Genomic DNA, 24,005 nt, shown 5'->3' with positions numbered 1-24,005 from the left:
GAACAATTTCTGCGATCCTGTTTAAAGTTACTGACTCTATGCAATCGAATAACAAGAGTACAGAGAAAATATGATTATCAGATCTTCTCACAAAATCATTAAAATTTTTCCGTAATAAAAAACATTGCAGAATATATATTAAAAATCAACAACAACAGTCAATGATTCTCAAGAAGCCACTTACAACACATATACGGAACAGTATGGTTTCTAGGTAAATAATTTTATACCTATAATTGAACCGGCTCATTCAGCCTTTAAGCCAGAACACAACATACAATATTAACAGGTAGAATAACTGATTCCCTTACCGACGAGAACATTATGGTCTACCACCGGTTCAATTTAGAAGTAAGATAGAAATCCCTCATAGTTCCCTAATTAGTAATATAATTACAACAGTATTAGCTATGTTCTCAATAATATAGAACTTTTTGAAAGAAACGATGACAATTATTGTTTAGACACGAGGAGGAAAAGTAAACTAATATAATAACACCTAGTTTCTGACTTCGCAAGTTTCTTGTGTCCTTTTTGAGTCACAGTCATCTTTTCTATAATAAGATTCCAACAGCTAGTATAAACTTAACCTATTTAACAAATTAAAACACTTGTCAAAAATACATTGATAAATAAGGCATATTACTCAATACAAGATTATATTAAAGATAAAAAAACGTGGACTTAGTATTTTTTGTTTTCTAAGCAGAATATATAAAAAAATAATCGTACTTTACTGAAATACTCTGTTATTTAAATTGTGGAAAAGAATAACCACTACACTTCTCGTCAGTTCTTCTCGGTAGAATCTACTTCCCGAAATGATGGTAGGTTTACATTAATTCAACACTGGCACATGACGGTTTATCGTAGTAGTGAAGTGCTTTAATGAGTCGACTTGAATAAAGAATATTTTGATTTTGATTTTTTTATAATTAATTCTTAAAAATATGACCCATGACGAAGTAAACGAAGAAGTTTTTACACTGCCGACGTAACAAGTTTAAAGCGCAGTTTAAAAACAGTTTTAAAACGCTGTTTTTTAAATTAAAACAGAAAAACGCGAACTCCAACGCAAGATAATCAATTTACCGTCGGCGCCCGGCGTTGCTTAATGTATTTAGAATCTGTTACGTTTTTTGGAAAAACGAGTCGTGTCGAGGTCTGTCGTGTTTTTATAGCTTGATCTATTTAACGTTGACGCGGTCTTTATGTTTCGGAAATGGTTAATTTTTAGCTTAATTAGTACACACCTTTATTAATTATGTACACACCTTTATTGAGATAGATACGATTAGGTTTTAAGTTTTAAATAGCTATTAGTAACAGGTCCTTAGATATGAAATTAGCGTTTTATCGTGTACTGACCAATTTGACCTGATCTGATGAAATATCTCCTCTTTAGTTAAGAATTCCGAATTCAAATTTATAAATTCATTTAACTGGTACATTTGAGTTTTGAAAACATTTATTCATTTGTTTTTTTTCTTTATTTTTTTCTTTGGCGTCGCTTATTACCGCACAATGGAAAACATGAAATATCGGTATATTACGAGTACGAGTTCTACGGTGCCACCAGTGCTGCAGACACAGCTCGAAAGATTAATGATACGTAAGGAGCTGGTTTCGCAAAAGAAAGCACGGTACGTTTTTGGTTTCAACGTTTTCGTTCTGGAAATTTCGACCTTCAGAAACAACCCCGTGGACGGCCGGAGACCAAAGTGAAAAATGAACAATTAAACGCTATTGTGGAAACGGATTCATCACAAATCACTTAAGAGTTAGCTGCAGGCTTCGGGGTAAGTGATAAAAACAGAATTGAATGAATCGAACTTGTAAACACGCGTCAACTGCTGTGTTACTTTGCTCAACCGACACAATAATGAAGGGATTTTAAATCGAATCATTACTTGTGATGAAAAGTGTATACTGTAAAATAATCCTCTCTGAAGTGCTCCTCGCAATGGCTGAACATGGAAATCTTGAATGTAACTGTCGATCCAAAATGGCTGCCTCGCTACCATCGACGCAACGCTTCACTAGAGCGCCGTTCAACTCCCATTGGCACTCTTTTCCAACCAGTATGAATGAACAAGATGGCGGACCATGCGGCATCATATAGTTAATTAAGTCTTAACTGTAAATAATATTAATGTACATAAAATGACAAAATACCGATTTTTTTTTTCTTCAATTTAAAATTGGACCAAACGTTGAATAGGTTAGTATGCTTCCTATTTCGTTCCATTTGAATTAAAAAGTAACAATTTTACAGATCGGTTCTTAATTGACATCTAAAACGACAAAAATAAAAAAAAATAATAATCTCCTTTGAAACCATTTTTAAGTCGGTTATAAATAAAGTGTTTATGTGTTGATCTTTTTATCTATTAACATAGATTTTTATTATTTATGTATGAATATATATTTTATATTTATTTTGATTATTGAAAGCTTAATAACCCATCGGAATTTAAAATATAACAATGTGAAAATATTACCACGTGAAATATTTATACAATATAATTACCACAGTAAACCACAGTTCCGATTCTCTTTGCGAAAAAAAACAGCTCTTCTGTCACCAGTGGAGGCGACGAGGTGCCATATTTTTTGCGAGAAGTTTTATTACGAGCGCCATAGATTTAATTAGTTGAGTGAATTTTCTAGACATCTTGACATCTTGATTTTGACGTGATGTATAAAATATTTTCTGTTTAATTTTTTTAGATGACTTTTCTGTATAAACGGTTAAGGAAAAAAATATCGCTTAGAGTTCTACTTATGCCAATTAAAAAAGTAATTAGCTCATTAATTTTCTTCGGCATGGAATTTTTTAAATTATGAATGTTGTTACGAAAGTTTAGCGAGTTATAAAAAAAACTTCTAAATAGAAATTGATACTAATAATGTCCTCTTAATATTTGACAGTCTTAAAATGCTAGTCAACTTCGCAGGTGATGTTATACATTAGTGTTGCATATCGATAGTCCACTGTCGATAGACTATCGATAGACTACCGATAGTATTGTCATTGTTGCAAAAACCATTACTTTAACCTAAGAGCTAGCGATGCTGTCGATTCGAGGTCAACTACCGATAGTCAAACTATCTTTCTGCAACGCTGTTATACATAAAAGTGTGAGCAAACACCAGTGCGCTCCGTTCCGTCACAGACTGTCTCCGTGAGATAATTCGTATCTAAATCCGTATCCGGGAACCATAGTCGACGAAAAGGCCAACCAAGACGACCGGACAGACAAACGCCCTTCCGGCCTATCGAATATAACATGACAAATCCGAAACTTCCCGATCTACTATTTTATGCTAATCACTAAACTAACGAAACAATTATCTAACAATATTAACAGCCACAAAAGACCGCCGCTAGTTTAAAAAAAAATCCCTACTAATAGAATCTACATGATATTTTTAAATTACTTTACGGAATCAAATTAACCTCGTTATATAATAAACGTTGTTAAAACATAATAATAATTAATGATGATGAAGAAATTAATTTCTGTTTTATTATTTGTTTTTACGACTTCACTTGATTACTTGCCGAATAAAAATAAGTTGAAGTTCGCACAGAAAATTGCTTAAGCCATACAAAGTTAAAAAAAGACTAATCAATTATTACATCAATTATAAAAGTTAAGTATTAATACGTGGAAGGAAAACATTACAAAGAAAAGTCGATCAAAATTGTAAAGTATATATATATTTTTTTTTTTAGTAAATTGTCTTGAAATGCCTTTGATTAAAACTGCTTAAAATTCCGGCTCAAATTTCGTTTTATGCAAATCTCCGGCTAGAAAAAGAAATGATATGTATAGACTAGTTACATTAAAAAAACATTTATTTTAAAATTAGGCGGAAATGTTGCATCTTATTCAATTTTTTTTTTTTTATTAAAATGTACGGCAAACAGTACATTTTTTTCTGTTGGGTCCACAAATGATAGAATATTATTTGACACGTGTAGGTTTCCTCAAATAGTTTCCTACCATCATATGAAACTCAGTTGTGCTGGGCTTTGAACCCACAAACTTGATTTAAAATTTACGCGTTCTAGACACTAAACCAATGTGGCATCTAATCACCGGTCATAATATATGTAAGTCATATTTGACCGAATTATATAAAAGCACTTGTTTTGTTATCTTTTGAAATACTAGTAATCTAGATAAAAATATTATCTGAGCTGATATTTAAACATAAATCGAATGAAAATCCCCTTACTTTTGAATACAAGGCCCTGGTTCCTTAAGTTCTGCCTCGCTGAGGTAGTCGCACTGGGTCTCCGGGAATCCGAAGAGTTCTGCCAGCATGTTGATGTCCTTATACGTAGGACGAGCTCGAAGAACCTATGAAAAATCACAAAAACTTAACATTCATTTTTGCAAGAATTCTTATTCAAAGCAAATAATTGCCAATATTTAAATAATTCCGATGTTTTTTTTAATTTATTACAATACACGAGCATTTTTTAAACACAGAAGCCTTCAATATTCCTTAACTCTCACAATCCAATGGGATTGCATACTGTCATGACCAGAGACAGTTGAGGCACAGGACATACCGCTTTACAAGCTTTCCGGAGCACGGGACTTCCAGATCGCTGCAGAATTTATTAAGAAAACCACAACATTTTATTGGACCTCCCCGATTTAAAAGAAAAAAGGGTCAGAGAAACCATATTTAATAATTATAAACACGCTTGTAATACAAAACAATAAAGGATTTTTATTTAGAGGTAGGATACTCAGAACATGTATACTTAAATACACTTTAATTACCTCTGTGGCTACCCCATAGCGATCGTCGACAGGCGGCATGTTCCAAAACACCATACCCACTATCAATTCGTCTCGCAAATAAAACAGGATGCCTCGCTTGTATCTGTTCTGATATTCTTCTGACCTGTAGAATATTCACTCGTGTTATATAGTTACATTTATAAATAGGGCATTGTCTCATATTACTTTATCTGAATAAGAAAATACATACTAACATCGACTGAAATATTTGTAATCTATACCTGTAAAGGCCAAAGGACTTTCAGAAAGTAACAACCTGTAAATTTCCTACTACTGGACCAATAAGGCCTCCCCTTAAGAAGGTTTGATTTTATTGCATGAAGCTGCACCAATGCGTTTTCAAGAATAACAGTATGGCAAATTTTCGATTTGACTCTAAAAGGATGCCACCTGAAATAGGCCACCTGGTAGTGAGTGGTCACCGTCAAAACCGGTTATAGATATAGGCACTTTAACAAATATTAGCCATCGCCATCGCCATCGCCAATGCATAACCAACCTTGGGAGCTAAGATGTTATGTACCTGTAGTCACATTGGCTACACACAAACATACTTGTACACCGGCTCACTCACTCACTCACCCTTCAAACCAGAAAACAATAGTACGCAAAAAGCTCTACCACCAATTGTTTTCTATCACCACATACTAGCAAATGTAGAGTATAATTCAGGTGCTTGCCCAGATTTAATCCTGTAGGTTAATTTTATGTCTCAGCTCTCGAACTACTATAGCTATAGTAATTTTCCTATAACTAACTGTTTGTAGCAAGGTCTGTCTCCGTCCCCAGCAGCCGGTGCTTGCGGTTTAGTATTTTCACTACACGGCTTGAATATGCCCACAGTAGACATACATGCGCCGACCTCACCTACCGCCTATTCAATATTAAAATAAACATTAGGATTTTGACAAAAATATTTAACCAATTGTAAGCCTATGAATTAAGTTTAATAAAATATTTATAAATTATCGTTAAAGGTTGTATAGCTTTTAACTATTGAGTTATATTCAATCACAGAATAATAATATAAATGTAATGAATACTTTTTGGTTTGACATTTTTAAAAAAGTGAAAAGGAATATTTTTGAATATGATAAAGAAATTGTGAAGGGAATTTTTGACAAAGACGGAGGATAATGAACTATTGTACTAAAAACTGGAAAATATAAATATTATACTAAAATAAATATTGTTAATCATTTAATGCCCTGGATAATTGAAATTGAGTCTTCACAATTATAACCAAGTGTATTTAATTGTATTCTTTAATGTCGGTTTTATATGTAATAATGATAAATTGAGTTAAAAACCTGATCTATTTTAACATCAGCAGCCCAAGTTTTTATTGTATTATTTTAATTTTGTTAATTATTTCATCCTTCCATTATATTAAAAACCTTATAAGTCTAGTGATTTGACTTAAGCTTAATTCGGTACTTAGTTCCTAAGAAGATTATCACATATAACAATACATACATAACATAACCTCATGATATTGCATCGTCAATGGGTAGCCAACCTTGTTAACTAAGATGTTATATTAACATTATTACAGGCACAAGGAAATCAATCCGAAATCAAACCGAAACACAATAATACTAAGAATTGCTATTGGGCTGTAGAATATCTGATCTGTCGGTGGTATCTATCCAGATAGGCTTGCACAAAGTCCTACTACCTACTAAATTATAAATTCATTACACATACGCACGCCACGTATCACACAGAAAATATGTACACAAATGTGAATGATTAAAAGTATCTCGTATTAAACATTCCAAAATTATAAATAAGTAAAAAAAACAGATTGTGATACAGCGCGGCAACAAAATGCAGGCACATTAAAATAACATAACAATTTTAAATAAAGTAATATAACTACGGCACCGAAAGCACGTCTGTGGAGAAATAATAACAAAGAAAATCTAATGATAATGATAATACATCTTACCTCCATTTCAAGAGATTCACCGAGGTGTAATTTAAAATGTGGTTCCATATTACACGGCACCCAGTAGCCAGTCATGTTGGCCCCAGCCACGTAGCCTTGCTCCTCAGCGTTACCGAAGTGAGACAAGCGGAGCCTGGTGTCCTTCCATTGGGAGTAGAAGCTCGCCGCGTCTCCTGCCTAAAGTGTGTCTATGAGCTTATTAATCCAATTTAAAAATCGTATCAAAAACAAGAGACTGCGTAATGGAAACCCTAAATAATCAATTATTATTGATCTTCCGTTAGTTTGAGAGAGTTTTTACCTAATATGAAGAACTATTGACCTGATTAACTATTTTGGTTCTTTGAAAAATTGACAAAGTAAATTTTTCCTTAAACCTTCTGACACATCATAATAGACAACCCTACCACATATAAGTGTGTCCTGGCCTCCAACTCGGTGTTGACGAGAAAGCCTCCATTAACCGGGTCCACTTCCAAGAAAGATGGTTCCGCTAACTCTACACGCGGTTCCGTGCCAATCGCTACGATAACCTATTGAATTAAAGAAATCTAGAAAATTAAATATTCCTTTTATAAATGTATCCTCTAACAGCACAAAATATTTAATCACGTACTCACGTAATCTGTAACTATAGAATTTCCATTTGATAAAGTTAATTCAAGGCGTCCGTCGGGAGTTTCGAAGGCATCGTATACTTGGGCTGAACGGAACAAGTAAAAAGTATTGTTTTATCAATTCCAAACACGTGCAAAAAATTCGTTAAAGAAATTAAATTAAATTTATTGCTCAGCAAAATTAGCTTTTTAGCAACCGCGAAATCTCGTATCTTCGTATTAATAATCATTATATTAGTCTACCATAGTAGAAGAAGGAAAACTACGAATGTATTACTTTACAAAATATTTTGCCACATTAAAATATGCTTTACTTTTCGAGATAACAGTCACGCCTTCACACTTAATCTTCTCGGTCGCCCATTCGCCGATATACTCCGGTAACACTCCAGACATAATACCCTTGTCTTTGATGATCTGCACGATCTTTAGTGGTTCTTCTTCCTCGTGGCGTTCCACCATTGCATCTATTATTTTATTTATTTATAGAAGATAGACAAATAAAATAACCAATAAAACTAGCAAAATATGACTAACTAGTTTAATGTAAAAATGAATACCTTAAAATATCCCTAAGTTGGGCTAATGCCTTAATTAGGCCTGTTAAGAAAAACTAATTTGAAGTAGTGGAATAAACTTTGCTGAGTGGTTTTTCATTATAAGATATATTTTTTTATCAGAGTAGTATCTGTAATTAGCTTATTCACCCAATACACCAAATATGAGTTTGTATGTTCAAATATAAAATTTTGTTGCGGAAAAAATAATATTTATAATATTTATTCAAAAAAAAAATTAAAATGTTGTAAAAATGGCTTTTTAAACAGAAATTTATACCTGAACATAACTGAAAACCTCATTTATTCAAGTCAAATATTCCAACAACAAACAATGGATATGATATGATTTTTAAATATTATCATTCGTGAATGTAAAATAAAAGAATTACAAAAAATCTTACCCATCTTCCCCAAGTACCAAGCAAGTTCACATCCTAAGAAACCACCTCCGATTATAACTACATGCTTCGAAGCCTTCACCTTCCGATAGGCAATCTCAAGATCTCGGATAGTACGAAGTGTGCAGACTCTGTCCCGTACTTGTTTCGACGCTGACTTGAATATGGATAGGTTATTTGCTTTTGCGCCTAACGGTAAAAAAGTTAACAGAACTCAATAAGATATTAAAACTTTCAGCGACAGTACACTAATGTCTATCGTATATTCCAACCACAAGGCGACAAAAACCAAATAAAGAATATTTGATATCGTTTTAACGCGGTCGAGATTTAGAGTGATCAACGTTATTTATTTAGAATTTTCAGAAAAATTGCGCTTTTAACGTCGATGAATATGTTTTCGGAACTTTGAAAGTAAAATCAAAGTGGATATAAGTAGTTAAGTGGAGTAGCATAGGTAAATCTAAGGTTTAAGGAATATACAATTCATTCCTTAATCGATTGGCATAGACTATACAAGCGTTTATTGTTCCAAAAAGTGTAAAAAAATTTACGCCAAATTTTAAAAAGTATACATAGTTTACGTAAATGCCCTATTTTTCAACACAGGTCCTTGTTCTCTAAACTTAAGGTTTCGACTTCAGTGTTCTAGTTAAATAAGCCGCAGATTAGCATTCGAAACATGCTCTTTTTTTTACAACATTGAGCACGAGATATATTACAAACATCAATTAAGGACGTAAAAACTCATTGTTGCTTTTCAAGACATTCGTTACGACGGATTCGACGGGTCTTCGTTAAGATTGACACATTGAATCCACTATGTAAGCTCCGATTTTTCTAAAAGTTATATTTGAATCCAAAAAAGTATAAATAATAAATAAAATAATTTATTATTTATTAAATTAAAAAGTATTTTTTATTAAATACTATCAGACCCGGCTACGCGTTGCTCCGTACGTGTATTATGTCAATTACAGACAACAAAAACCTTTTGTTTTTGGTTTTTCTTTAAATTTCCATGTTTTCATTTATTTTATTATTTACGTCGTACTCGGCTGAAAAGGAAAACATCTTGGGAAAATCTACATACATGTGTCGGATAAAATTTTGCCACACGTCGCCGGTTCTTCTTAGGTCTGAAGTGCTTAAAATGAAAAAAAAACCGTAACCCGACAATGAAACATGTACAGGGTACTGCTAACCAGGTGCAAGAAGACATCTCTCGTAATATATAGGCTGCTCCCCACACATTGTTTTCACCCAGACGACGTGATCATCCGCGTCAACTCTCAGCACACACCAACCCCTTGCTATCGACACAGCTGGACCTTTTTTCTTACGATAAAACTTTATGGGGTCCATAAAAGATGCACAATCCGCGTAATACATCCTGAAACAAAATTTTCAAATATTAAATTCAATAAAACGATATGTTTTTTTTTCTCAAATAAATAAATATTCTTCTGATGATAAACTTTTAATTTCTAAAACCAAAATATCTGACAAGTGATAATTTGCATCAAAATTTACAATTCGAATTATGCTATGTTTAATAATTATTATCCCTATTTTTTGGTGCATTAATTGTATACTTCAATTTTCAAACTGTAATGAAAACATTCCAAGTATTTATTTTACATCCCCAACGTATGTATGAGAACAATACTGTACAATATGGCGCTACTAAGCTCCAAAAATTTTAGAGTCGAATATGTTTACGGCACAAATATACTTTGCGATTTAAGTATTGTCGACTTATTATTTTATTTCACACTTACCCCGGGGAATACGTTGAACAGTCGCTCTTGACTCGTCAACAAAAGAGAGAATTATTATTATTGTAACTTGTAAAAAAAATCTCTTAAGTGTATTTCGTACTCTATGTATCCCTTGGGTAGTATTACACGAGCATTAACTGTCAAAACAACTAATACTTCGGCTATAAAAGTTCTATACTTACGTATGTCGCCTACCGTCTTCGATATAATTGAGAGTTTTTATGTCAGGTGGTTCGGGATTCCACCACATGTGTTTAGACATTGGGGGCTGCATGTACGGCAGACAGTCTTCTTTAGTTATGAAGAAAACCTACACAGTCATATTAATAATATGAAACTTTTTTATGACTCTACATACTTAGCTAATAAATGTGGATTAAGTTTTTACTTGAGAATATAAGACCAATCACACGAAAGCAAAGCTAAGCTATAAATTCATTCATTTGAAGCCTTGCTTTAAGTAAGTCAGAACTCTCTTATAATTACTTCTTAATTTTCTTATAGTAAAGACAAAATCCATTTCATTGTAGTACAATAAATTAATGAGCTGACATAAAAAAGTGAAAAACGAAAAACGTGACAAAGATAGAATAATATTACAATGATATTATACTGATGTACGCGACTAAAGCAAGATATTTACGCTATGGTAAAGTTGGCATCGTTCCAAAGGAACAACTCTGTTTTAATTATAGGTAGTTAAAATCTGATCATTTTGTTATGAATGATGTATGTTAGGGTTTGAGTTGAGCCGAGATGGCCCAGTGGTTAGAACGCGTGCATCTTAACCGATGATTTCGGGTTCAAAACCAGACAAGCACCACTAAATTTTCATGTGCTTAATTTGTGTTTATAATTCATCTCGTGCTCGGCGGTGAAGGAAAACATCGTGAGGAAACCTGCATGTGTCTAGCCCAACAGTGGGAAATTTACAGGCTGTTAATATAATGTAAAAAAAATGTAGGGTTTTGAGTTATTTCTTCCTGAAGTTTCTGTTAATCACCTTGGCAGTCTTATCGTGCTCCATGATCGCGCGGTAAGCGGCCCATCCGGCAGCTCCGGCGCCTACTATCAGATACTGTACACAGGCTGGTAAATCCTTGCAGTGGAAAGGTGCCTTAATTTTTCGTCGAGGGCGCCCTAGTTTAAAATATAAACAGTTGTATTTTTTTTATTCTTGTCAGATAAAGATCTTTTAATTATTTAAGCATTATACTTACACTTAGAAGTATGGTCACCAAGTTTAATTCTCATTTCTTGCCATAAATACAACTTATAAATCTGTAGGATATTAAAATATTTTATTACATTTATGAAGCTCGTGAATTAATGTTAAGGCGTGTGAACGTTAAAAATTGTACAAACAAAAAAAATGTATGAAACAAATACTTCTCTGTTCAAAAATGTTAGATATATTTTCTTTTTCACTTCTTTCAACTTACCAATCCCATAATACCAAAGAATGAAGCAACAGACCAGACGTAGATCCAAGGGAATGGTTTGGGTGGTGGTGGTGGACATGCGGGTGGTTCCGGTGGTGGCTTCACTGAGCAAGGACCCTTCGTGCGAGCACAGTCTATCATGGGCTGCAAGATTTAGTAGATGATTCGGAATATTTTAATAATTACGAATTTACACGTTTCGTCTTTGAACGTTTGAATTGAATTCGGGCGAAAGTTTCTTCTGACGGTCTTATTAGGTTTACCAAATTTGTTATCCAATCAAATGAAAAATCCACATAAAAAAATTATAGCAATTTTAACTGTATAAGTAACTAAATTGTCAATTTATGTGGATTGAAATTTAAAAGCATGCACGTGTGAATACATATGATAATGACCTCATCGTAATTCAATGAAATATAATTGTGAGAAAATCTAATTTTATTGCGTAAAAGAAATTAAAACGGGACCACGTTAATAACAAACATTATTTATAATAGAAATACGTTTTGAAAGAAATCACAAACGAACCTAACGGACAGTTATAGTCGAATTGTAAACGTTTAGACTAACTTTAGGACTTATCGTAAACAAGGAATTAAGGAAACATTTTCACTGAAACATTTATTGTTTATTATGCACCATCTTGTATCAAGGACTAAATTTGTGTTACAATAATTTTATCAAAATCAGAGCCCGTTTAAGTTAACTGCTCATTAGTTTTTTCAAAATTTGACACGTCGTCTGTTTCTCCAATTTCGTCTTTTTCCGCTTGTGCAAGTAATGTAATTCTGTCGAGTGGTTTCCAGGGTTCGTGAAATGCGTATTTATATTTTTGTTTCCCGTGATATCCAAGTTTGGGCAACGGATCTTGCACTTCATTCGAAATTTTGGCCAATTTTGTTTGCTTTTCCTTCCAGTAATCGGGATGGATGATTGACGAATTATGGAATAAATCTTGCATCCCTCGGTAAGCATTATTACCAAAATTGATTTCTGCACTATTGAAGAGTTCTCTTGAATCTTCGCTGAGTATTTCCTGCCAAAGAATTATATGTATACACGACATTCATTTATTTTGACTTTAAGTGCGTTTGACGAAATCCATTTTCTGTCCCGTTTTCATAAAGAATCTATTTTACTATGACTTTAATCTTACCAAAATATGATGTATTGTAAAGAATTTAGTGCGTTCCTAATTCACCAATCATGGACATCTTATCCTTTCCTGACTTTTCTTTGCCTCTACCGAATAGGCTTCTCAAATATCCAAAAAAGCCTTCGCTAGTAGGATCCTCTTGTTTTTCAGGCTGCTCCTCCGAACTTTGTGGAGCGCGGTGCTGTTGATGTGGATCAGTTCCTGAGTGGCTATAACCAGCATGTTGATGATCGCGTCCTCCTCCGGAATGGCTGGTAGTGAACACGACACCCGTCCACTGATGAAGAAAGCACAAGCTGGATTTCATTAGATACTTAATTTTACGGGCTCTGATTTCGTCTAACGCACTTAACGCACGCTTTAAAGGTAAAGATGCCACAAAATAAACATTACTACAAATTTTTTTTTTTTTAATACATCCAAAAATAAATCGGTACAAATATACCTTCAAAATAAATAAATACCTTCGCATTACTGGGCGGCAAGGGCGGAACCACGACATCTGGAACTTTGATCCTGTATGGGTCGTAGTTCGGCGGTTGTGGGTCTCTGGGACACTCATTTCGCCACGCCGGAGGTGGTGGATCACTCTTAGGCCATTGTTCGACCGATTTACCCTCAGTTTGAGCTACATCTTTACAACAACTCCCTTTATCTTTGTTATAGTTCCTTGTTTGTCCTGAAATATTATTATAATTCACATAACTACGAGAAAGTTATAAAAACGTTGAAATTATATATTTTCTACTCTTTGGGGATTAAGATACTCGTAGTTTCTCTGAAATTGACAATATTTGAGACAAGAAAACAAATTAATCTTTAATTTATAAATGTCAACCATTTCTTATATAAGTTTATTGTAATATTATTTCGGTCTTAAGAGGCGTACCTAAGTAAGTTGCGACTTCGAGGCTATTGTTGCTGACCACAGCATTGAAACGGCGAAGGTGATTGCAGCATCTAAACGGACAACTCAACATTGTGTTTTAATTTTTAGATAATATTATACTATAATTTAATTTTTACTGATCTATTAAAAAAATGATTCACATAATTTTTGAAAATGACAGAAATTTGTAAGTTCTATGATTTTTCGACGGTAATTAAAAAATCGAATCCTCGATGGAAACTGTCAGAAGCTCGTGCGAATGACATATTTTTCTTTTGCGAGAAAGAAGTTTGTAAAATGGACTAATAAATATTAAATTGATTTAATCATAAATGATACAAGCCGGATATTTAATAAACTATTAAAAAAACAGAATACTTAGTATCGAATTGAAATATACCAAACAATAGTGTAACTGTATAACACATTAAGTACACGAAAAACTAAACTCTTTATGAGAGACGTCCCTCGTTCTACCTTGAAATTAATCCTCATGACACTGGAAGCAGTTTTCACAAGTAACATTTTTTTTTATCAGATGAAATTCTCATCCTTGTTAATAAATCCAAAATTTATGAAGACTAATGTACAAACATATGAAATTCACGCTTGGTTTATCAAAAGCACGTGAAACTGCAAAGTGCGATTATTATACAATAATATTTTATACTTTAACCTTCGTTTTTTTCAGTTTAGCATTACAATAAAAATGTCACCATGTTTAATAACTTTCATATATCCTCCCAGATGTGCAGTAGGGCAGAACACAAATGCTCCAAAAAGGAGCCACGCTCTCTAATATCTTTTCTCGCAAGTATCAAATAATGATAATACGGCTTGACGTATCTAGTCAACTTTAAATCTGTGTTTAACTTGAATAACAAAGGTTATTCAGGTCAAACAAGGAACAAAGGTTTTATTTCCCCTCTAGGGATGCATGTTAAATAATCTCTGCTAAACTATTTTTTCGTTAAAAATTAAATGGAGTGAAATACATATTTATTTAAAAGTAATTTATTTATTAATAATCGTAACAAAAAATACCTTACTTCGATGTACATTCAATACTCCAATCATTATATACAAATTAAAGGCCGAGAAATACAAATGAATGAAAGAGAAGTCAGATTTTTGTATATGATTTTTGATTTTTGGCTTAGAAAAGTTTGACTTGAAATAGTCGACCTCCGTTGAACCGATTGTAGATATCCATAATAACACACGAAAAACACAAACATAAGATCATTTGTAAAGGGAATAATTAAAACAATCGAATAACGAAAATATTGAATCAACTTTATTTTGTACAAAATAGTTACAAATCGATTCGTTCAAAAACACACAAATTACAGATACATTCATACAATATTATATAAAACGCGATATATAATATACTACACATAATTTTCACTTACAAATAATATATTATAACTCATCGGGTATGACTTTAGGGAAACGAAACGTTAGTCGATTCTCGTGAATCGTTGAATCGATTAACTTCGACATTATATAAAACTTTAATCAACTCAAACATAAGGCAGACAATTTTATCCGAAAAGTGTAGGTTTCGAGCACGAGATTAATTGGACCGTATTGTGCAAAAATGTACCAACCCAAAGAGATTCCGAAAAAATTGTTAATATATAAGAGACAGCCCTTGTAATTTTAGTACTTTAAAACAATATTCTAGTGTTCTAAAGTGGACACCGCGTCTCGGCAAACGTAGTGTAGGACGTCCTCAGGCACGGTGGAGTGACGATTTGCGCAAGGCGGCTGGCAGGAGCTGGATGCGAGTTGCCGAAGAAAGACCACAGTGGCGTGCATTTGGAGAAGCCTATGTCCAACAGTGGACGAATATGGGCTGATGATGGAAACAATATTCATAACACCATAGTTAAATACATATTTAATTTAACAGGGTTACTGTCATTATAAATATGGTTTCGGCTTTTAAATCTTAACATGTATTTTTTTCCCTCCGTATTTATGTTCTACATTTTTTTATATTTTACGTCATAGTTAGGCGGACGGAATAGCCCACGTGATCGGAACCTTTCACAGCACGACTTGAATATACATTGAGTGGGTTGTACCTATCCAATTTTCTTGTACAAAGCCTTACCACCAAGTACAGTTCTGTGGGTTATTACATTTTTGCACAATACAGTCCAATTATTATAAGCACAAATGAGGCACAAAGATGCACGTATTGTACCATGACTTTTTCGGTTATATAACTATAGTATTTTACTTGGATCAAAAGAGCCATGGAATAAAGAGTGCACCTGTGTTTGTGCACAAACTTATGCACAATACGCCCTGCATAATTGGCTGGTCTCCTTTGAGATTAGCTGCCGCAGCCGAAATCGTTAAAGACGACATCATCATCATTGCGAGATATATTACCATCGATTAAGGCTTAAGCATTAGCTACTTATCCGTCTTAAGGTTTGTTTAAAGATAATGAACATAAATTAAAAACTAAAACTTAAAGCGCGATTTTAGTAAATCGCAGTATAAAGACTATTCATCGAAGACTTATTTTCTCGGACTAATGAGAAAACATTATTTAATTATTTAGATTTAAAACATCATCCGTACAACGTAGTCGGGTCTTAAGTAAAAACAAGCATAAACTTTTTTTGGAAATGCTATTGCTCTAACCTTCACGAAAGTTCAATATAACTGTATAATTTAGCGAAACAGTACCGTCAGCACAAAAATCGTATGTAAACATTTTTTTTTTTTATTTTAAAAATCAAATGCATTAGAATTTATTTTATGAATTGGTTACCATGGAAACCATGTGGAACGCAACAAACAGATACATTTTCACGCTGTGCTGTAAACTATACTTATATACGAACTTTTCCATTTACAGTAGTGATAAACTATTTCAGCTTAAATTCAATGTGGCGGGTCTCGCAACGGTGGAATTTGACCGCCAGTTTATATTTAAACAGACTGAGAGAAAAGGTGAGAGCAAGAAAATTTCCAAAAAAAAAAAAAAGAAGCCAGGCCTTTGGCCTAAGGACCATTCACCCTTTTAAGGATAATTTTTGGAACTCATTGATTGTTTCCATATACAGACTATATTATAAAAATTAAAAACGAATCCTTTAAAATAATTTAGCATAACAGATTTACAGTTTTTATTACTTGTATATATATATGTATGTAGATTCTTAAATACACAAAGTAGGTATATAAAAAGAACTGTAATTGTACATTGTTTGTCTTATATTTAATAAAATGATAAATAATAAATGCTAACATTCGTATTATGCTTAACATTATATTAATATGTAGGATGTTACCAAACACATTGTTTAAAAGTACATTGCTATATTTAAAGGAATAATTAAGGAAATAAATAACGATTTATTTATCTGCAATGCTATAAATAAATTCATATCAGACAAATCTTGTGTTTGCGTAATCAATTCGCTTCGCTCGGTGAAACAAGTGTATTTGATCATAAACGCTTTATAATCCAAAGCTATGCAAAAGTTGTCTATGCCAAAATAATTGTATATAAAAATAATATTAACGTAATTTTAAAGAAATATAATAACAAACATTTTTTTTTTTTATATTTCGAGAGACGAACGTTAAATAGTTGCTTGAAAACATTTTGAAAACATTATTGGAAGATATTAGAAAATATTTACATTTTATACAATTTATACCAATTATCTTGTGGTAAAGCTCAGTGTAACCCAGAACGTCTGGATAAAAAACAAAATCCAGGATTAGTGGTAGTTTATCGGAGTCAGACCCCGGTTCAACCCCGGCTGTGAATCCCTGTTATCAATATTTGATCCCTGATTGTAACCCCTGTTTTCCACTTGCATATGGTACAGAGAACGTTTTTCGGCAGGAAAATATAATCAATTTATTAAGAATAACTGATTAGTGAGTGCTCCCCAGCCAGACGGGCACTAAGCCTTAACACCAGTAATACTACATAAGAATCACAACTTTACAAGCGAATAAAATACAAATAATTTGTTTCATTTAAATCCGTGAGAATCGAAATTAATTTTTAAAGTGTATTTACAATTATTTATACACTTCGAGGCAAGATTGATCGTTTCGATAATAATTATCGATACTATGTATCTGACGAGAAATCACTTCGAACATAAAAATATAACAACACCGAAATTAAAAAAAATGTATTGAGGTAAAATGATGTCACAATTATGTCAAGAATTAATTAAATACCTGCCAGTACTATTTTGGTCATACATCGTATAGTATGTCACAGACAAACACTTTAAGGAGCTGGTAGCTCAACGGACGGTAAGGCTACCTACCGTCTTTTCAAAATCCCACCACACATTCGAATACAAGAACATCTAAGTGTCCACATAGCGAATAAATACTTGTGATATGCCGTGTTATTCAAGTCCAAAGAGCCAGTTGATGCCTTGAGCAAGGAAGAGCACCAGCGGTTGCCAGGCAATCACCCATCTGATCCAATCTAGCAGTTGTCCATAGAGAATATGTGGTCGGTCCCAACTGACATTTAGTTCAGGAATCATTTCGTATCGTAATCGTAATACTCATTGATCACACAGGATACATAAACGTAATTATTACACGTATATTTTTTACCTGTTATAAAAGAGGAACTGTTTTCCGGTAACTTGGAAACCGGAGATTTCTGAATTTCACAGAAATATTATGTGAATTTATACAATTAAAGATAGTTTAACAATTACGTACAAATAACCAAGGTAAGGTTGACGAAGGCAGTTGCATCGCTAAGGAATATTCGCACTTTTCGGTACTAATGTGCTCCAAGAAAATCTACAAAATGTCTGTTTTAATTCTTCGTACTTTGTTCTTTAAATGTTGTGAGCAACTGGCAGTGACTTACTTTAGTCCGGCCAACTTAATTTACGATTATTTATAACCGGTTACGGTCGGTAATTTAACAAAAAGCGAAGTAGAATTTGAAAATCATTTTTCTGTCACTAAAATATCTGGTAATTATTATAAAGGATACGGATTAGTAAACATTCTCTTGAGATCCACCTTCTCCTTGCAGTACGGACAGGTCTGCTTCTTGCCGACGATGCACCAGCCTCGGATACAGAACTCGTGGAAAACATGACTACAGGTCAGTTTATATGTATTTTCTGCAATCAAATGGTTAAATATGATTAGGTCTCCCTGGGAAAGAATATCCATCTGCGCAAGAGATATATTAACGCGTAACCATCCATCCATTTCCCATAAGCTCAGAACAATGAAACTGACAGTGTTAGGACCATGACTCAGTTTATACCTTAAGTTGTTAGACCGGTGCCTAACCTCTATGTGAGTCAGAATGCTTTCACATCGGATTATGGCATGATATGACTTAGAATTCTTATCAATAATCCACTTAGCATCCGCAGTACCTAATACTCATTGATAAATAGAGGCCTTTCATCATATTCTACTGCCAAATAGCAATACCTAGTATTTTTGTGTTCCCATTTGAAGTGTGAGTAAGCCAGCGAAACTACAGGCCCAAGGTACATAACATCTTAGTTGCCAAGATTGGTGGAGCATTGACGATGTAAGAAATGATTATTATTTCTTCATAACAAACTATATAGTTGCAATTTTATAAACAGTATGTACCTAAAACGCCTTCCTCATTAACATCAACCAATAACTTATTGCCACAGACAGCACACACATTGCTCTCTAAGTGTCGAGTCGGCATCCCTTCTTTTGTGTAATACTGAAACAGAAAAAGGAATAATGTAACAACATGATAACAACCCATTAAATCAAAATATACTGTACTCAATACAAGAACACTTTTTTTTTTTACATTACATTAGCAGCCTGTAAATTTCCCACTGCTGGGCTAAAGGCCTCCTCTCCCTTTGAGAAGAAGGTTTGGAGCATATTCCACCACGCTGCACCAATGCGGGTTGGCGGAATACACATGTCGCAGAATTTCGTTGAAATTAGACACATGCAGGTTTCCTCACGATGTTTTCCTTCACCGCCGAGCACGAGATGAATTATAAACACAAATTAAGCACATAAAAATTCAGTGGTGCCTGCCTGGGTTTAAACCCGAAATCATCGGTTAAGATGCACGCGTTCTAACCACTGGGCCATCTCGGCTCTCCTGCCAAGAATACTGTCAAAATTTAATTTTACAGTATTATATTAAATGTAAACTGTTCGGAACGTAGATTATATTGAGAAAAAAAATGAAAAATAGTTACTAACATTGACTGTTACAAAAGAGCCACAGTTTCGGCCGCCCACGAATTAAACGCGATTAGATATATTTCGCAATATTATAAAACAGTTAATAAATAATAAAACAATACTTACCCCTATAGAAGCGGCCATTTTATCAGTACAATATTCGGCAACGTCTCGGCCCAGCACCCCGAAGTACAGTCCGTAGAACAGTGACACTAGACCAACGTCCATCCATACTTGCGGCTTGTGATTGAATATAGAGTTAATGTTCATGAAGGTCATCATCATAACTATGTAGCCGAACACACCGAAGAAGCAGCTCACTTTGTATATGAGGTAGAACCATTTGTACACCAATCTGAAACAATTAATTCATATATGACATCACCATCTACGTACAATTATGCCTCGATTGGTCAGTTTCATACCAATATATTCTTACACTTACTTCTTACAAAATTAATCCTTTTTTTTACCTCTCAGCATTACACATTTAATTACTTAGCCATAATCATTTAGACCAGTGATTCCCAAAGTGGTCCAGATGGACCCCCCGGGAGTCCATCGGAGTCCATCGGTGTCCACGGGAGCTAAATACTAGATGCCATGCCAATGGGTGGTTCACGAGAAAAATAAGTTTGGGAACTACTGATTTAGACCGTGAAGCTACTCTCATTTAATATTCATCTAAAAAAAAAATGATCACAACACATACCTTGGTGTAGTGACAGACATGGGCTTCTGCGATGACTTCCACATGACGACGGCGGTCAGCAGTGTGAACACCGTCCACACCACAATGAATCTCGTCCAGTGGTTACTGATGCTCATCACCAGCGGTATCGACCACATCGCAACCATCGTAAATAGCTGGAATAAAATCAAATCGTAATAAGCACAATGGCAGCCTAGTTCCATTTAGATAGCAAATGATTTTCATATAAAAACAAATAAGTGCTAATAATACTCCAGTAAGTTGGAGACCCTTGTTTTATTATCTTACCCACTCTAAACACAAGCTATAGACAAAATCACCCATGAAGGCATTGAATGAAAACTTAACAAATAATATCTAATTTGTAATTTTTTTTGCTGTCTCTACTCTTAATTGGCTCACGCACACTAAGAGATATTGTAAGCACGACGTGGCTTCGTGAGTGATAAATGATATATTTTTTGTATAAGCATTTCTGAGAGTAAAATCCACCTAGGTCTCCTCTCTTTTTAAGAAGCATTTAGCATTTATTTCCAATGAAGTGTGTGGCTTTGGAGATAAACATTTGTTAATTTTTTTGTCGAAACATGTAATTTTCTCCAAAATCATTGTCTCCATCACTATAGACCAGATAATACAATAATAAGATTTAATACATAAACTAAGGAACAGCTTGAGCTTCTGGTTTACATCCAAGAAATCTATGCTAAGGAATTTTGTTTTTGTTTTTTTTGGATGGAGTAGTTGTTGGCCAGAGTGGCCTCTACAGCGTCACCAGGGTGGGCGAGTCGTGAAAGACTCTGCCGGATGTTGTGAGCTCACTGAAGGGCTCAGAGTACGCGCGTCCTAAGGGCGCCTCCTGTGAGCCCGGACCTCGGCTTAGGACGCCGTCGATGTCTGGAGGGAGGACATGTGTGCTCTGAGACCCGTCATACGCCTAGGCGCGGACGGTTGATAATGAACGAGGGACCTTGACCCCACCGGCGGGGTCGGTGTGAGGAATTTTGGCATAATGCATTACTGACATTAATATTCTCTAAAAATTCTAAACATTAATCTTGTTGTTGCATAAAACAAGATCACTAACTAAACATACATTGATAGGAATAAGAATATTGCTATTATTTTGAGGAATTATAATGGATAGATACCATTTTTATTCTATGTTAGTTTAGTAAGAGAGATACAAAAGACAAAGTATTGACAATTAAGTATGAAGTACTAGTTGTCGCACGTGGGAGTAACTCGAGGCTTAGGAGTTGGTTGTCAGGTGTTAGGCAAAAAAAAGCATCCTTCCTTGCAGTTCAAGCTTACATCGTAACAAATTTCATCAAATTTGGTTCAATGGTTCGGCTGCAATAGGCAGACAGACAACAGTTACTTTCGCATTTATAATATTGGTATAGATAATTAAAATAAATAATAATAATAACTCACTGCATACGATCTGTAATGTAAATTCTTCCATTCAGATACTACTAAGTGAGCCACGATTAGCGTCACAATAAGGATAATGACCATTGTCATATGCATCGAGTCGTGACCCTTGTGCATCTCGTGCAATTTCTGATGGTCATATCTGAAAATAAATTTTAAATAAAACATCAATTTACTGTTTGTTCTAAACTAAATATGTTAACATAAGGACAACAAATATCCATGATATACTGTGTAAGAATAGAAATAACAATGGATGTAAATATTGTCGTAGTAGTAGTGTTCATATACATTATGATTACAAATTTGCAATTAACAGAGGAAAACTAAACTTCCGCTATATCATGTTTATGAATAACTATGTATAAAATAGATTTCGAAATATCTTAGCCAGTAATTTGATTGTATATATCTTTTAATGTTATTTTAAGTACTTGAAAGATAAGTTATTATTCTAAGAATTTAAGTAGGTAATCAAATATTATTGAAATATCTAAGAATGCCAATATTAACTATATAGACCTAATTATTATTACAATCATTCTTCAAATAATTTCTGAATCATACTTGTCGGGTAAATTTTATGATATCATATATACATAATATATGTACAGGTGGTGTTTGTTGATAAAAATCTTGAATTCTAAATAAAACAATGTAAAAGCAATTTTACTGTCCAAATTATTTTACTAAACTAAACAAACAAAAAATTTTACATATATAAAATTATTTAAAGAAAACAAGTTACATTTTTTTTTCTTTTGTTGACGTTGCCAAAATATGAATTAGAACTACAATGAACTAATACACTTTTTTTTTCTGTAAAATTATAGATACTCATACTATACTATACTCACTATTTTTTATTTATTCAAATTCAATTTAACTTACTTATTCAATAACTAAGTGACCCATATGTATATAGAATACAAACTTACCTTAATTTTTCTTCCGACGTCATTTCTTCATACGACTGAAATAAATAAAAAAATATATGTAATATAAGCAGTACCTTGAACCGAAAATGTCATAAGTTCGATATTAATTATATATATATATTAACTATATTTAGGATACAATGCTTGGTGTTTGGTAATAATATTTATTGACTATAAATTACTTTAAAATAAAACTATAAAACTAATTAATACCTTGTTACCGTCGACCGGTCGATGAAGATCCATTTTTGCTTATATTATAAATTCTAGCAATGTAATCCAACTAACACTTACAAATAGTTTAGACTATTACTTAATATTTACATCATTTTATTGAAATACTACAATAAACTTCAAGCGTTATTAAATACCGCAATGAGTTAAATTAAGGATTTCGAAGTGCCGTTGCCACTTGCCATGTTCTGTCAAAGCAGTGGGCATAGAGTATACGTACGTAGTACATTTTAATTGTTGACATTATCGTCATAATGCGGGTGTTATACAGGGTATGAATACGAATTTCCACCACCGTCCTTTGTGGTCATTTTATTTCGGTTGTTTTGAAATAAGATCCTAATTGTTATACATTTTTTATATATATTTTTGGAGAGCTGATAAAACGGTTATGTTTTTAAAATAATCTGCAGGACAAGTTTCATAACGATTTTTTTGTTTTTAAGGTATTTTTGTGAAAAAAAAAATTGAAATAATATCTTTTTCCATCTAGCATTTCTAAATTTGGACCGATAATTATTGTTTTAATATTGACAAATAACCAGTGTTTATTCGTTTTTATAAATCAGAAGAAAAAAATAGATTTTAATTGATACTTTTTTTTAAATATTTTTTTAAAGTTGCATTTGTTTTGAAAAATTTACTTTATTTTTATCTTATTTTGAAGAAATCTAAAAAACGTGATAACTCAAAAATGGTTCACTTTTGCATGATACATATGGGGGTTAAAATTATCGGAAATAATCACCCCAATCACCTCCTAACGGGAATACGTCGAATTACCAATAACCCTGTATATTTTTACAAATCACGTGAGCCATTTCAAATATTTTTTATGG

The 24,005-nt window shown here is 33.4% G+C and overlaps 2 protein-coding genes across 2 annotated transcripts; both read right to left on the bottom strand.

Annotated features, from left to right (window-relative positions):
- Positions 1–3,709: 3,709 nt before the first annotated feature.
- LOC113400679 (apoptosis-inducing factor 1, mitochondrial-like) lies at positions 3,710–13,809 on the bottom strand. Its single transcript, XM_026640328.2, has 16 exons — positions 13,621–13,809; positions 13,196–13,410; positions 11,573–11,716; positions 11,351–11,411; positions 11,134–11,270; positions 10,313–10,440; positions 9,555–9,742; positions 8,353–8,538; positions 7,706–7,858; positions 7,395–7,477; positions 7,182–7,307; positions 6,775–6,951; positions 5,582–5,697; positions 4,803–4,926; positions 4,246–4,370; positions 3,710–3,814 (listed from the first exon to the last, which is right to left on the bottom strand). Exons 1-16 carry the CDS (start codon positions 13,709–13,711, stop codon positions 3,799–3,801), a joined length of 2,070 nt encoding a protein of 689 aa, XP_026496113.2. The 5' UTR covers positions 13,712–13,809; the 3' UTR covers positions 3,710–3,798.
- Positions 13,810–14,895: 1,086 nt separating this feature from the next.
- LOC113400680 (E3 ubiquitin ligase Rnf121) lies at positions 14,896–23,362 on the bottom strand. The gene is made up of 8 exons (XM_026640329.2): positions 23,146–23,362; positions 22,933–22,967; positions 21,995–22,136; positions 20,558–20,712; positions 19,972–20,200; positions 19,258–19,360; positions 18,635–18,767; positions 14,896–18,144 (listed from the first exon to the last, which is right to left on the bottom strand). The coding sequence occupies exons 1-8, from the start codon at positions 23,176–23,178 to the stop codon at positions 18,024–18,026; spliced, it is 951 nt and encodes a 316-aa protein (XP_026496114.1). The 5' UTR covers positions 23,179–23,362; the 3' UTR covers positions 14,896–18,023.
- Positions 23,363–24,005: the final 643 nt, after the last annotated feature.

The sequence above is a fragment of the Vanessa tameamea genome, chromosome 22, assembly GCF_037043105.1.
Source record: "Vanessa tameamea isolate UH-Manoa-2023 chromosome 22, ilVanTame1 primary haplotype, whole genome shotgun sequence".
Classification (NCBI taxonomy): domain Eukaryota; kingdom Metazoa; phylum Arthropoda; class Insecta; order Lepidoptera; family Nymphalidae; genus Vanessa; species Vanessa tameamea.
Note: the sequence above shows the minus strand (reverse complement) of the source record. Positions and strands in the feature narration are given on the sequence as shown.